The 13051-nt window shown below is 55.6% G+C and overlaps 1 protein-coding gene across 1 annotated transcript in view; it reads right to left on the bottom strand.

Annotated features, from left to right (window-relative positions):
- The window catches only part of ABCC3 (ATP binding cassette subfamily C member 3), a 43075-nt gene extending 30249 nt beyond the window's left edge, over positions 1-12826 (bottom strand). Inside the window, exons 1-4 of the mRNA XM_021704040.1 lie at positions 12752-12826; positions 1487-1663; positions 979-1104; positions 644-781 (exon numbers count right to left, since the gene is read on the bottom strand). Coding sequence (XP_021559715.1) covers positions 644-781; positions 979-1104; positions 1487-1663; positions 12752-12781 — 471 coding nt within the window. The 5' untranslated portion in view covers positions 12782-12826. The remainder of the gene's footprint in view (positions 1-643; positions 782-978; positions 1105-1486; positions 1664-12751) is intronic.
- Positions 12827-13051: the final 225 nt, after the last annotated feature.

A 13051-nucleotide genomic window follows, 5' to 3' on the forward strand; every position in this document is an offset into this window, starting at 1 on the left:
CCTGGTCCAACCCTCCCTATGAGGTAGGAAATCTTAGGATACCCCATTTACAAGAGAGGAAATGAGCCTCCTAAAGGCTAAGCACCTTGCCCAGGATCACACAGACAGTATGCGGAGCGTCCTGAGCCTGCCCTTTTGACTTTCACATTTGACTGCCTCCCCTTGACATGGAGAAATACCCCACCCCACCCCATCACCGCAGCGAAGGTCAAGACGAAGCCCCGACAATTGAGGGGGAAGGGAAGAAAGGGGAGAGCAGGATAATGGGACTTTCAGGTAGGACGCAACTATTCATGTGTGTCTGCACCCATGTGTTCCTTACCCAGATGCTGGCGGACACCCCGTCAGACACCGCACTTGGTGGTGGCAGTCGGGGCTGAGAATGGCCCCTTGCACGCCCGTGAACATCCCACAAGGGCTGTGTCTGGCCCCATCCCCCCTATTACACAGGCCCTCACTGCCAGGTTCCCAGCCTGTTTCCCAGAAGAGATGCAGCAAGTAGGGGACAACACAGAAAGGACCAAACAGAAGGGGAGGTCCTGGGAGCAGGGGAGGGGCAGCCCGGGACCCAGCAGTGACCTTGAGCCCAGAGGCCGTCCTCCAGACAGGGTTGCCCCCGGCAGGTTCCCCTCCCTCCCCTTACCTTTGCCATGGCCGAAAGGATCTTGGAGCGGAAGGGGACAATGGCACAGACCACACACAGAAACCAGAAGATGGTGAGGACCCCCGAGGACTGTACCCCCCGTAGCCGGTCATACTGGATTAGCAGGGTGGCCAGCAGCTGTGTAGGGAAGGCAAGGAAGGCTGGGCCAGAGAACCCACATCTGGACCTGCCTCTGTCCTCCCCACCCCTCATGGCCAGATGTTTTTGCGGTTGCCCCATCCTCTTCCCACTGCTACGGTGTCCAGCCCTCCCCATCACAGTCCCACAGCCCACTGGACACCCTCCCGCATCCGCTTCCTGGGCCCCACACTGACCATGGTGATCCCCACCACCAAGGGGGTGATAAAGAAGATGGGGGCAGGAGCCCAGCCGTGGACCAGGCCATGGAAGGAGTAGAAGAGGTCAGCCCAGGAGACGCACCACAGCAGGACGCCCAAGGCCTACAAACAGGGCACATATTGGAGACTCCATCTCCAAAAGTAGGGACAGTTCCCACCGGAGAAGGGCCTTTTATTCTGAAACCACCAGGCCTGCCCTGGGTCTGGCCCCGGAAGCTAGGCTGGGCACCCGCCAGAAGCTTCCCAAGGGTGGGGAGAATGTTGCCGGAGAACTTTCTTGAACTTCCGCAAGCAGAGACTGTCTCATTTGACTGTAGACCCAGTTGGCAGGGTGCCATGGCCCTGAGCTGCAGGGCAGGTGAGCTAGGAAATCCTGTCCGGCCACTGACGGTGGTTTTGGTGGCGGGGTGGGGGTGAGGGGGGCCGTGAAAAGGAGAACCTTCCAAGTCAGTCCCGCCCGCAGGAGATCCCTGAGCCCCCTGACCGTCTTGAGCCTGGAGAGTTGGGAGAGGACGATGTAGCCTCGGTCGTGGTGCTGAAGGCAGAGCAGGTGGCAGGGCAGGGCGGCCCACAGGTAGATGCAAGGCGCCCAGGCCAGCAGGGAGTTCTGGAAGCAGGGAGTGAGGTCCGGGTTGTCGGTGTGCACAGACAGATTGGAGTCCTGGGGACAGAGAGGACAGGTCAGTGCTGTGGCAGTCGCCTGCAGAATGGAGCCCCTCCCTCGAGGAAGGTGGCGGGGCCGAGAGGTGCTCCCCGAGCTCCCAGGGGGTGGGGGGTGGGGGGCAGTCAGAAGGCATGTGAGGATGACGAACTGAGCAAACGAGCAGGTGCTGCTGGAGTGCGCACTCGCCTACGGGCCCTGGTCGTCCCTGTTTCCACATTTCCCTCCCTCTCTGATGGACGTGTAATTTAGGTACAATCAACTGCGCCCGTGTAAAGTGCACGACCCGAGGGGCTTGGTGCTTGTAGGCACTGCCACAGGACAGATACAGAATATTTCCCCATCCCACTAGCTCCCTTGTGCCCCTTTGTAGCCCATCCCTCCCAGGCAACCACAGCTCCGCTTTCTGTCATTCCAGATTTCCACTCTTTTTTTGTTTTAATCGGTGTTTTATTTTATCCACGTAATCAACTGATGCATATGGTTGGAGAGCCCACCTCTCTAAGCCTCTCCCAGGGAAGGGATAGGGAGCCTCTCTGAGCTTTCTTTGCTTCTCCTTTAAATTCAGGAAGGCCGTCTATCACCCCACCTACCTCACGGAGCAAAAGCAGCTCAAAGGAACAAAGGGATAGAGAGAGAGCTTTGTAAATCACAAAGCCTCAGGTGACCAACCAACCATCCCCGTTTGGCACTGTCATGGTTTGAGCACTGAATGTCGTCTCCTGTCCTGGGGAACCACTGAGTCTGGACAAGACCCCCTCCCATCTTTGAACATAACTCCACCTACCAAGCCTTTCAGAAGGAGATGGGGGAATACATTCAAACACGCGTTATAGTGAGATTGTATCTTCAACGGCCACAAACGAACTGATCTTTTTTTTTCTTTTAAGATTTTTATTTATTTATCTGACAGAGAGGGACACAGCGAGAGAGGGAACACAAGCAGGGGTGGGTGGGAGAGGGAGAAGCAGGCTTCCTGCGGAGCAGGGATCCCGATGCGGGGCTCGATCCCAGGACCCTGGGACCATGACTTGAGCCGAAGGCAGACGCTTAACGACTGAGCCACCCAGGCGTCCCAAACTGATCTTTTATTCCCCTCTTGCAAAGCATTAGCTGTCCTTTCCAGAAAGCTCAGAAAATATAAGCAAGTAACAACAACAACAACAACAAAAACCCACCCACAATCTCATCCACATGGGACAACGGTTAACTCAGGAGAGTATAAAACTCCCTACTTCCTAACTGCCCGTTTAAAGCATCGCCATTTTTTATTTTTGTCCACGTTATACCTTCATAACTTAAAAGTCAAACCATAAAAAAGAAAACAGTACCCTGCCTCATCACTCCCCACCCCAAGTTCAATTTCCAAGGGTAAATACGTCCACATTTGTTAACTTTGTCCAGGCGTCTGTTTCCAAAGTTTAAAGCAATTCGTTCTTACTATTTTTGTTTGATTTACTAATTGTTTGATAATGAGGCCACACCTGTCCTTTCCTTCCCATTTGAGTGTCTTCATCTTCCCAGTGTAGAAACACCACAGGCTTTTGTTAAACAAATACTCAGAGTTGACACTTTTTTGACTCTGTCCATGTGTTGTGTGACGTTGGGCAACATGCTTAACCTTTGCCTCTCTGGGCCTTGGTTTCTTTGAGGGCAACGTTGGGATGATACCATCTCCCCCCAGTCCCTCCCGTCCTGGCCCCTCAACTGTCATATACTAGCCCAGGCCCTCACCTCTTCCTGAGCAATTTCCATGGGGTCCTGGTCCCTTCCCTTCTGCGTCCTAGGAGCCCAGATCCCTGCCCACACAAGGAGTCTTTCCCTTCCTCCTGGCTGATTCCCCCTCTTGGCATGGGAGTACCCCAGGGCTGTTCCTCTCTCTTCTGCACCTGCACTACCCCCTGCCACCCCCCTCCTCTGCCTCCCCGCCCCAGCCACCCATCCAGTCCCTTCTACACGTCAGTGACTCTCCTTATCTTCTCTGCTCTTTGTTTTCTCGATAGCACCTGTCACCTCTAACATGTGATATGAGTTACTGGCCTATGATGTTTTCTCTCATCTCTTCCTGCTGACATGTAATCTTTGCTTCATTTATTGATGTGTCCTAAGTACTTAGAACAATGCCAAGCACATTGCAGGTGCTCAGAACAGAACGTGGTTAAATAGGTTAAATGAAGTATTTGTTGAATAAATGAATGAACAAAAGGATGATCTTGTATCTTCCCCTTAAACCTTCAGTGGTGCCCTAAAGCCTAGAAGACAAAGTCCAACCACGTGTAATTTAGGTACAATAAACTGCCCCCAGCTGGCCTTGAATCATCTGTCCATGTGAACTACTGAACTATCTAGGTGCTTCAGTTCTCCCACCTTCAGAAAATATTCACGGAGCGGTCTGTACTCCCTGCCTCCCCTACCTCAGCTCCCCTTCTACTTTTTTTTTTTTTTAAGATTTTATTCATTTATTTGAGAGAGAGAGAGGTGGAGAGCACAGAGGGAGAGGGAGAGGGAGAAGCAGACTCCCCTTGTACTCTTTTTATTATTTTTTTAAGATTTTATTTATTTATTTGACAGAGAGAGAGACAGCGAGAGAGAAAGAGCACAAGCAGGGGGAGTGGGAGAGGGAGAAGCAGGCTTCCCGCTGAGCAGGGAGCCCGATGTGGGGCTCGATGCGGGGCTCGATGCGGGGCTCGATCCCAGAACCCTGGGATCATGACCTGAGCTGAAGGCAGACGCTTAACAACTGAGCCACCCAGGCGCCCCTCCCCTTCTATCCTGAATTCCATCTGGGTCAGCCCTCTGCCCTTAATGCCCCTGCTGTAGCTGAGAGAGGACTCTTCCTGAAAGGCAGCTTTGTGCCCTTGCTTCATGCCCACAAACCTGCAGTGCTTCGTGCTCCTCATGGAGCCAAGTCCAAGCACCCCACGGGCTTTTCTTCCCACTGCCGCTTTTCCCTGCTGCCAGCTCACCTCACTCTAAATCTGCTCCGAGGGCCCCACTCCCACACCTTTGCTCAACCTGCTTTCTCTCTCTGCCACCTGTCAAAATCCCAATAACTACAGGGAAGGGGTTGGGGGGGTCAGGCTTAGGAGCCATGTCTCCCATCTGGTACGCCCGCCTGCTGAAGTCAGCCCCTAATGCAGGACCCACCTTTCTGGAGCATCAGTTTTCCACTCGATGAGGCTTTGTTGAGAGTATGCTATGAGTCAGACATGGGGCTAGGTGCACCCATGGCAGACCGGTCCCTGCCTTTGGAGAGCATGAGGTGCAGGGACGCGCTGCCTGGGAGTATTCTATTCAAGCCGCTGTAGGCAAAGTTCATCTCACATACATCGTACTCTAGAGCCCAGCATTCCAGAGTCCCTCAAGTAATGTGAGCTAAGGACCCATGAACTCTTGCTGAGCAGCGGGAGTGCTGGCCCAGGGCTGGGTACTGGGTCACAGAGCTGGGCCCCCCCTTGGCCTGGTCAGGCACCCCAGGGGGAGGGGAGGCAGACACATCCAATCTAGCCTTTTTCCCTTTTAAAAAGCACTTCTTGGGGCGCCTGGGTGGCTCAGTCGGTTAAGGGTCCGACTCTCGATTTTGGCTCAGGTCATGATCTCAGGGTCGGGAGATCGAGCCCGGCGTTCGGGCTCCGTGCTCAGCAAGGAGTCTGCTTCTCTCCCCCCTTCTCTCCCTCTCCCTCTGCCCCTCCCCAAGCTCACGGGCGCACTCTCTCTCTCTCGAATAAATAAATCTTTAGAACACTTATTCAACTTACAGAACACTCATTATAAAATTACAGAAAAGTGCACACATTTTAAGTATATGCTTCGATGGATTTTCACACACTGAGCACACCTGTATGAGCAGCACCCAAATCAAGAAACAAGACATTGCTGGCAGCTAGCTGCCCCCTCCTCGGGCTCCCTCCCAGCCGCTGCTCCCCGCAGGGGAACGCTGTCCTGGCTTCTAACAACGTGGACTACTTTTGCCCATTTGGGGTCTTCCTATAAAGGAAATGATACAGTTTGGATCTTTCACGGCTGGCTTCTTTGTGGGTGTCATCCTTGGGGTGGAGTGTGAGTGGGGATTCTCCCTCCTCATCTCTGCATGGTGGCCCGTTCAGACAATGGATGTATCCATTCTGTGGCCCATGGGCAGCCCCCACCCTGTTTTAAACTTAACAAGCCCATTAAACCCATATACTCAGTCACTATCCAGATAGCCTGCCCCAGGCACCCCCTAACTCAGGCAGTCAGGTCTCCGGACCTGGAGTGCATTTCCCACCTCGCTGGGTCCAGCCTGAGCTTCCCCTCCTACAGGAAGCCTTTCTGGGGGCGCCCCTGCCTCTGACAGGACTTTCCCTTGCTTTATTCTGCATGACGTTGGCAGCCAGGTAAGTGACTGTTACCTGAGAATGATAAAGGCACCTTATGTCCCAGCGGCCTTTTATTACCACATTTACATGGTCATTATCTGATCATTGTTTCCGAACAACTTCCAGAAGCAGAGAGGAGGAACAGTCTCGGGCCTGGCTCACAAAAGAGAAAGCAGGCTTCACCTGCTCTGGCGACAGGTCCAAGGACCTGGCCGTGGACAGCTGGGACAGACGCCCAGGCCTCGTGACACCCAGCCTGGGTTTCTCCCTACCTCCGTCACCTGCACCTGTGAACACATCCCACCCTCTGTTCTTTTCTTTGCTGGTCCCAGCCAGTCCGGCCCCCAGCACAAGGCTGGGTACACAGGAGCCGCCCGGATATGGGCTGGGTGGGGACTGACAAGGGACTGTGTATGTAGCCAGGACGGAGCCCGAGTTCGAGGCCACGACAGGGAATCGCTGTCTGAATGTGCAAGTGAGTGGCATGACTTTCTGAGGCCGGTGGGGGTATGCCTCATGCCCTCAACCCCTGTGAGTGCTCCTTGTCAGGGAGGTCCGCCCTGACATTCCTGATGAAGGTTGTAACTCATCCCCACCCCCACACCGTTCCTGCGCCCCATCCCCCTTAGCCTGTCCCGTTCCCCCGTAGCCCTGATCCCCTTGCAGCATCCTATAGAATCGAGTGATGTATTGTGTCTATTGCTTTCCTGTCTGCTCCCCCTGGAACACACAGTCCGTGAGGACGAGGGTATTCCCCACAGCCCGGAACAGCGCTTGGCACAGAGAAGGTGACTGTCAGATGCCTTCGGTGAACACAAGAATGAGTGAGCGGACAAAGGAAGGAAGGGCGCCCTCTGAAGCTCAGCTTCTGCCGCTGGGTGCCCGGGAGTACAGTGTGCTCTCTCCCTGACACCAAGGCCACAGCTCTTGGCACCCAAACAAAGTCAAGTGCGAAGGACAGGGTGCGGGGAGGTCATTCCTGGACTCCATGATGCTCCCCGCGGTCCTGCTGGGCGGGACAGATGACCCCCTCTCGAACCACTACCACTCAGCCAGTCCCATCTGGAAGATGAGCGCTGGCTGGACTGCACTGGGAGCACGGCCCCGCGGCCCCTCCCCCGCTGTGACCACAGTTTCCACGGTGACAACAACTTCCTCGATAATTCGATTCAACAGCTGGGCGGGGCTGATGAGGTCTGACACCCAGAATGGACCGCACAGGGGAGGGCCCCTCTGTGGGCAGGGCGGCTGAAATCCCTGGAGACCCAAGCAGGGGACAGGTGGGTGGGAGGATGGCCCCAGCTGGGTCACAGCTCTTTCAGGGACCTTCCAGCACCACCCCACTTCCCTCCCACCCCTCCCTCTCGGGGCCCCAGGCTTGTTGACAGCCTCTGTGGTGGGAAGAGTAATTACTTCCTTAATCCTGTGCAGGAGGGAGAAGGGGGGAGGAAGGGATCAACTGACAAGTTCATTTATCTCCGCAGAAACGGAGGTGCAGAAGGGGCAAGGGCCTGCTCCGACCCCAGTTCTCGCTCACTGCCCTACTGTGGCTTCAACGACAGGCTTTGCAAGGGCCTCGGGGTGGGAGTGAAGCCCGCCGCGGAGCAGGGGGAGGCCGTGGCCCCCTGTGCCCGGGGATTATCACTTCATGCTCACAACAGCTGAGGCCCACGGCTGGCTGGGGAGTGACCGTCCCGGTTCCCATGGGCTGGCCGCGGGGCTTGGACTTGGGCAGCCTGGCTCCCGAGTCCCCATCCCAGCTCTAGGGCACTTCCCCTACGCCCCATAGGGCTCCGACATGACGTCCCACAGGCGCCCAGATCCGCTGAAACGTTAAAAAATCTCCTTTCCGCTAGTGCCGCCCGCCTCCCAAATCACCCCCTTGCTGCAGTTCTTCTCACCGAGCTGAGGGAGCGGGGCTGCCATCACAGGGTCTCAGACCGACTGCGGTTCTGGGAGCCACTGGCCTGGCAAGCTGAACGCCCAGTGAGAAGGAGAGAGACCCAATCCAAGGGTTAGGCCCTTCTTAGCACCCCCCGGTGCTACCTCCTGGCCCTGGCCCTGGAAACAGGAACAGCTCCAGGCGGGGCAAGGGAGAGGCCGAGCCAGCCAGCAGGGGCATACCTAAGTGCCACCCCCTCTCAGGGATCCTGCTCCACCCGCTGCCCCAGGACAGCCCCACCAGGGAGACCAGACCCAGGCACTCTGATCCTGTTTCCTGTATGGGTCCACTGGCCGGCCCTGTGGGGCCCTCTCTCCCTAGGGAGGCCAGCCCTGGGCTCTAAGGCCATTCAAGCCGCTGTAGGCAAAATTCATCTCACAGTCAGTCTGGGGACCAGCAGACAGTGTGGCAAAGTTCCCTCCCAAATGCTACTTCTGACTCACTTCCTTCCCTAAATCTCTGGCCCTCAAGACCCAGGTCCAGGGGCTGTCGGGGACTAGCAGGGCTGGGGAGAAGCCAGCCTACGGTCACAAAGGACCACAGATCCTTCCACAGGAGCCAGGAGCTCAGGGGCTCCAAGTGGCCCAGCCCCAGCTTTGCTGTCCCGCAGCTGAGATGGAGGGAGGGGATTCTAGAGGCCCTCACCTGGCAGGGAGGACTGGGTTCTTAAGGGGAAATGCTGGTGCTCAGTAGGCTGAGGGGTGCCCACCTCCCACCCACCTGCCTACCTCACAGCTTTGCAAGTCACCACCGTCATTTGAGAGTCAAAATACATTGAAATCAGAGTCCATTACTCCTGTGCTCTGGTAATCACCTACTCGGTTGGGCAAAGACCCATGAAGAAGCCGGAGACTCTAATACCCTAATGTTTGGAGGGCTCTAATCGTGGCCAAGGCCCTGAGCCTAAGGATCAGCCTCCCAGAACCAGCATTGTGAAACTGGACGTGAAGGGGGCCCCGGAGCCTGCGTGAGCTCAGCTGGAGCCCAGAGAGGTTGAGCGATTTGCTGAAAGTCACAGAGCTAGTGAGTGACAGGATGGAACTAGCTGGACCAGAGCAGGAGACACAGGGAGCTGAGTCTCCGCAGGATGAGGGCTTTGCCTCTCCCTCAGGTGGGAGACAGCCAAGGGAACAGGGCAGGTGCCCGACCAGTGGCAGACTCACAGGTCTCTACCAAGAGCTGCTGCTAGGCAAACTCCATGTCTGAAGTAGAGAGAGCCAGGAAATCTCAGAGAAGGAGCCCGTGAATCTTCCCCTGGCCACATCTTCCCTCGTCCTAGTCGGTCACAGAATTTCAGAGTGGGACGCCAACTCCTTCCTTGGCTTGAATCTTCTCTCCAGCATCCCTACCAAGGGGTCACTCACCTTATGCTTGCATACCCTCAGTGTTAAGGAGCTCACTACTTTTCAGGCACTCAGTGCCATTTTTGGGCCGTTCTCATGGTCAGGACCTTCAGATTTCTGAGTCCACATCAGCTTCCCCAGAGCTTCCTGGGACATCAGATCAAAGCTAATTTTGCAAACAGGTCGAGACCTCCTGAGGCACTTGTACTCTCTTTACTACTTGAGCGCGCTCTTGTTTCCACTGCTCATCACAGAAGGTAATTCTCCAGGTAGGAGGCAATGGGCCAGCAAAGAAAGGGACACTACCACTTCTTTATTCTAGAGGCATCTTTGCTTTGGCCTCATTAGCCCTGGGCCCTTTGGTTACAGTTCATTCATTTGGAATTTATTTCCTCAAAAACTCCCAAGGCACACTCAGAGATGCTGGAGATCTACCCCAACGTGGCAGACGTGAGAGAGTAATAGAGAGAGATCCTTCACCCAGTGAGTTCTGTGTGCGAGCGCCCGGGCATGTGTGCATAAGTCCAGGGGCTCATGGACCTCCTGGAATCTCCTGCCTTCTGACTTAGCTGGGGCTGAGGCTGATGGATTTAGCCACAAAATCCCAGCAAAGAGCTAAAACAGGAGCCCCTGGCCCCGTCAGGCCCTCTCTTCTAGGCTTCCCAGACCGAACTCCCACTTCAAACCTCATTTCTCTTTTGCTCCCCTCATTTCCAGGGATATCAGGACCTGTCAGTCACCCACGGAAAGTTTTGTAGTTCTCAAAATTGTTTTCGCTTCCCTACTCGTGTGATCTCCTCGGCAATCTTGGGAGGTGCTTAGGAGATGGGTTATTCTCCCATTTCACAGGTAGAGTAACTGAGGCTGTGCGGGTAAGCTAAAAAAGGCTCGGAAAACAAGCGGCCCGACAGGCCTGAACCATGCCAAGTCCCTCCACCCTCACCTCTTCACTCCCGGCTCAGGGACTGCCCGGCTGCCCTGAACCATTTCCCACAAGGCGGGTCACCCGCAGGCCCCGGAGATAAAAGATTCGGTGACAAGTCTACCTGAATAAGATACAGTCCAAATGAGATGCAAACTAGCCCACCATGAATGGAGGCACTCAGAGCTCCGGGGCCTCAGGACTTCCCTGCCTCCTCCCCACCCCACCTCCTGACTCCAACCACGTTGGGTTGGGTGCAGCCTGGCACGACTTTCAGGAGCCAGAAGGTCATGTGGAAGATGGAAGGTGTTTAGACTGGGAGGAGGAAGAGGAGTGATTTCCCTGTCCTTTGAGGTATCCAAGCAGAAACCACCACATGGGTTCATCCCTTGGACCTAAAATAGATAAATGGACTCCCATGGACCCCGAGGTCCCCAGAGGAAGTACATACAGCTCATAAACAGCAAGGGGTCTCGGCACAAGGGGCCTAGAAGGCCAAGGACGCACAGTCAGACAATGGCCAAGTTGGAACCATATCTCAGGGGTCCTGCTTCCCAGTCTAGCACTCGGCCACTTACTGTTATGTGACCTTGACGAGTCCAATCCCTGCCTGGCTCTCGGCTTCCCAAGCTCTGCAGGAAGGGGCTGAGCTAGCTGCTTCAAGCCCACAAGTTCTGTGGAATCTCTTAGATTCTGCGATATCATGGAAAGGTAGAGCTGAAGGATCTCTAAGCGAGGAACAAGAAGGGGGTCAGGAGTTCCTCACCTCCACTTCCTCAAAGCCTGTCTCTGGGCCGTCCTAGGCTCTTGGGATTAGCTGTCCACCCAGGCACAGGGCGCCTTTGGCACTTGTGGCTTGGGCCTATTTGCCCCTTTGATTTGCATGACCCCTGCCTGGCTATCTGAGACATCGTGACCTTGCTATGGCCATGCCAGCCAGGCTCCAGTGAGCTGTGAAACAAGTAGACTCATGAGCCAGAGACACAACCTCTGGACTTGGCGATCAGTGATCAGTCCAAGCTAGATGACGGATGTGGGTTTCTGTGCGGATGGGCAAGATGGTTGCACCAACTTTGATTAGCGACCCAGGGGGAAAAAGAGATCCTCAAAGATACTGTTTTATAGGTACTCCATTTTATAGGTCCCAAGTTTCAAACAGCCTGAGAACACTATGTACACACACACGCATGCATACCCACACAGAACACACCCGCGGATCACACACACTGGGCACACAAACATTGGGCATATAGGTACAGATACTTAAAATGAGAAAAAGATTTAGATATTGAAAAATCATAGGCCCTCGGGGAGCCTGGGTGGCTTAGCCGGTTAAGCCTCTGCCTTCAGCTCGGATCATGATTCCAGGGTCCTGGGATCCAGCCCAGCATCGGGCTTCTTGCTCAGCAGGGAGCCTGCTTCTCTCTCTCCCCCTGCCTCTTCACCCCCCCCCCCCCCCCCCCCCCCCGCTTGTGTTCTTTCTCTCTCTGTCTCTCAAATAAATAAACAAAACCTTTTCTTTAAACGATTTTATTTATTTACTTGACGGAGAGAGAGACAGCGAGAGAGGGAACACAAGCAGGGGGAGTGGGAGAGGGAGAAGCAGGCTTCCCACAGAGCAGGGATCCCGACACGGGGCTCGATCCCAGGACTCCGGGATCATGACCTGAGCCCAGGACTCCGGGATCATGACCTGAGCCGAAAGCAGATGCTTAACGACTGAGCCACCCGGGCACCCTAAATAAACAACGTCTTAAAAAAACAATCAGAGGCCCTGGATTTGAGGCCAGCCTATGCTGGGCCTTTGATTTGCATGACCATGGACAAGCCCCTTGAATCTGAGACTGTTTTCTGAGCTCTGTTTTCTTCTAACTGAGTGACCTCGAGCAAGTCCCTTCCTCTCTCTGGGCCTCCCTTTCCCCATCCATAAAAGAAGAGGGTTGGGACACCCAGGTGGCTCAGTCGGTTAGGCATCTGCTTTCGGCTCAGGTCATCCTCCCAGGGTCCGGGGATCGAGCCCTGCATGGGCCTCCCCGCTCAGCAGGGAGTCTGCTTCTCCTGCCCCTCACTCTCTTGCTCTCCCTCTCTCTCTCTCAAATGAATAAATAACATAAAAAAAAAAAAAAAAAAAGGAGAGGGTTGGAGAGGGACTCCCTGCTTCCTAGCAGCTCTTAACACCAAAGAAAAGAAGGTGGCAGGATTGCTTTCCAAGAAGAGCAGAGCCAGTTTCCCCAACTACCTGCGTGCTTGAACAGGCAGGCACTCTGGATGCCGAAGAGAGGGAGGGGACAGGTGTAAAAGTGCACAACCGAGCCCTAGTCCATGTGGGAGCATTTTCTGACTCGTGCCTCGTTTTCCCAGGCTCTTTCTGCGTCGGGGAGGGCAGGACAGGTCCCGGAGGACCCCAGGATCCCGGCTCAGGGTGGCTATGGCCAGACGTCCTCCCAGCGTCCCCCCCCCAGCCCCCAGGGCCCTCGCAGGGGCTTGCCTGTGCGCGCCCTCGGTCCAGGGACACCTCCTTACCCAGAACTTGGAGCCGCACAGGGCGTCCATGGGGCCGAGGCGCCGCGGCCAGGAAGGAGAGTGCGGCAGCCTGCCCAGGCGGGACCCAGCTGCGCCCCAGCCGCCTCCGCCCCCCTCGAACACCGCCCCCCACGCCCCGCCCCGCCCGCCCCGCCAGGCCCTGCCTTTGGCTCTTTGGGTGGAATCTCTTGTCCTGGTGAATTACGACAGAGCCTCCCCTCAGAGAGGGACTTTGGGGGGGCGGGGCGGCATTGATACAGTGACAACTCCTTCGAGTGGCCAGTGGGCGGCGCCGGAGAG

This window comes from Neomonachus schauinslandi, chromosome 15 (assembly GCF_002201575.2).
Source record: "Neomonachus schauinslandi chromosome 15, ASM220157v2, whole genome shotgun sequence".
Classification (NCBI taxonomy): domain Eukaryota; kingdom Metazoa; phylum Chordata; class Mammalia; order Carnivora; family Phocidae; genus Neomonachus; species Neomonachus schauinslandi.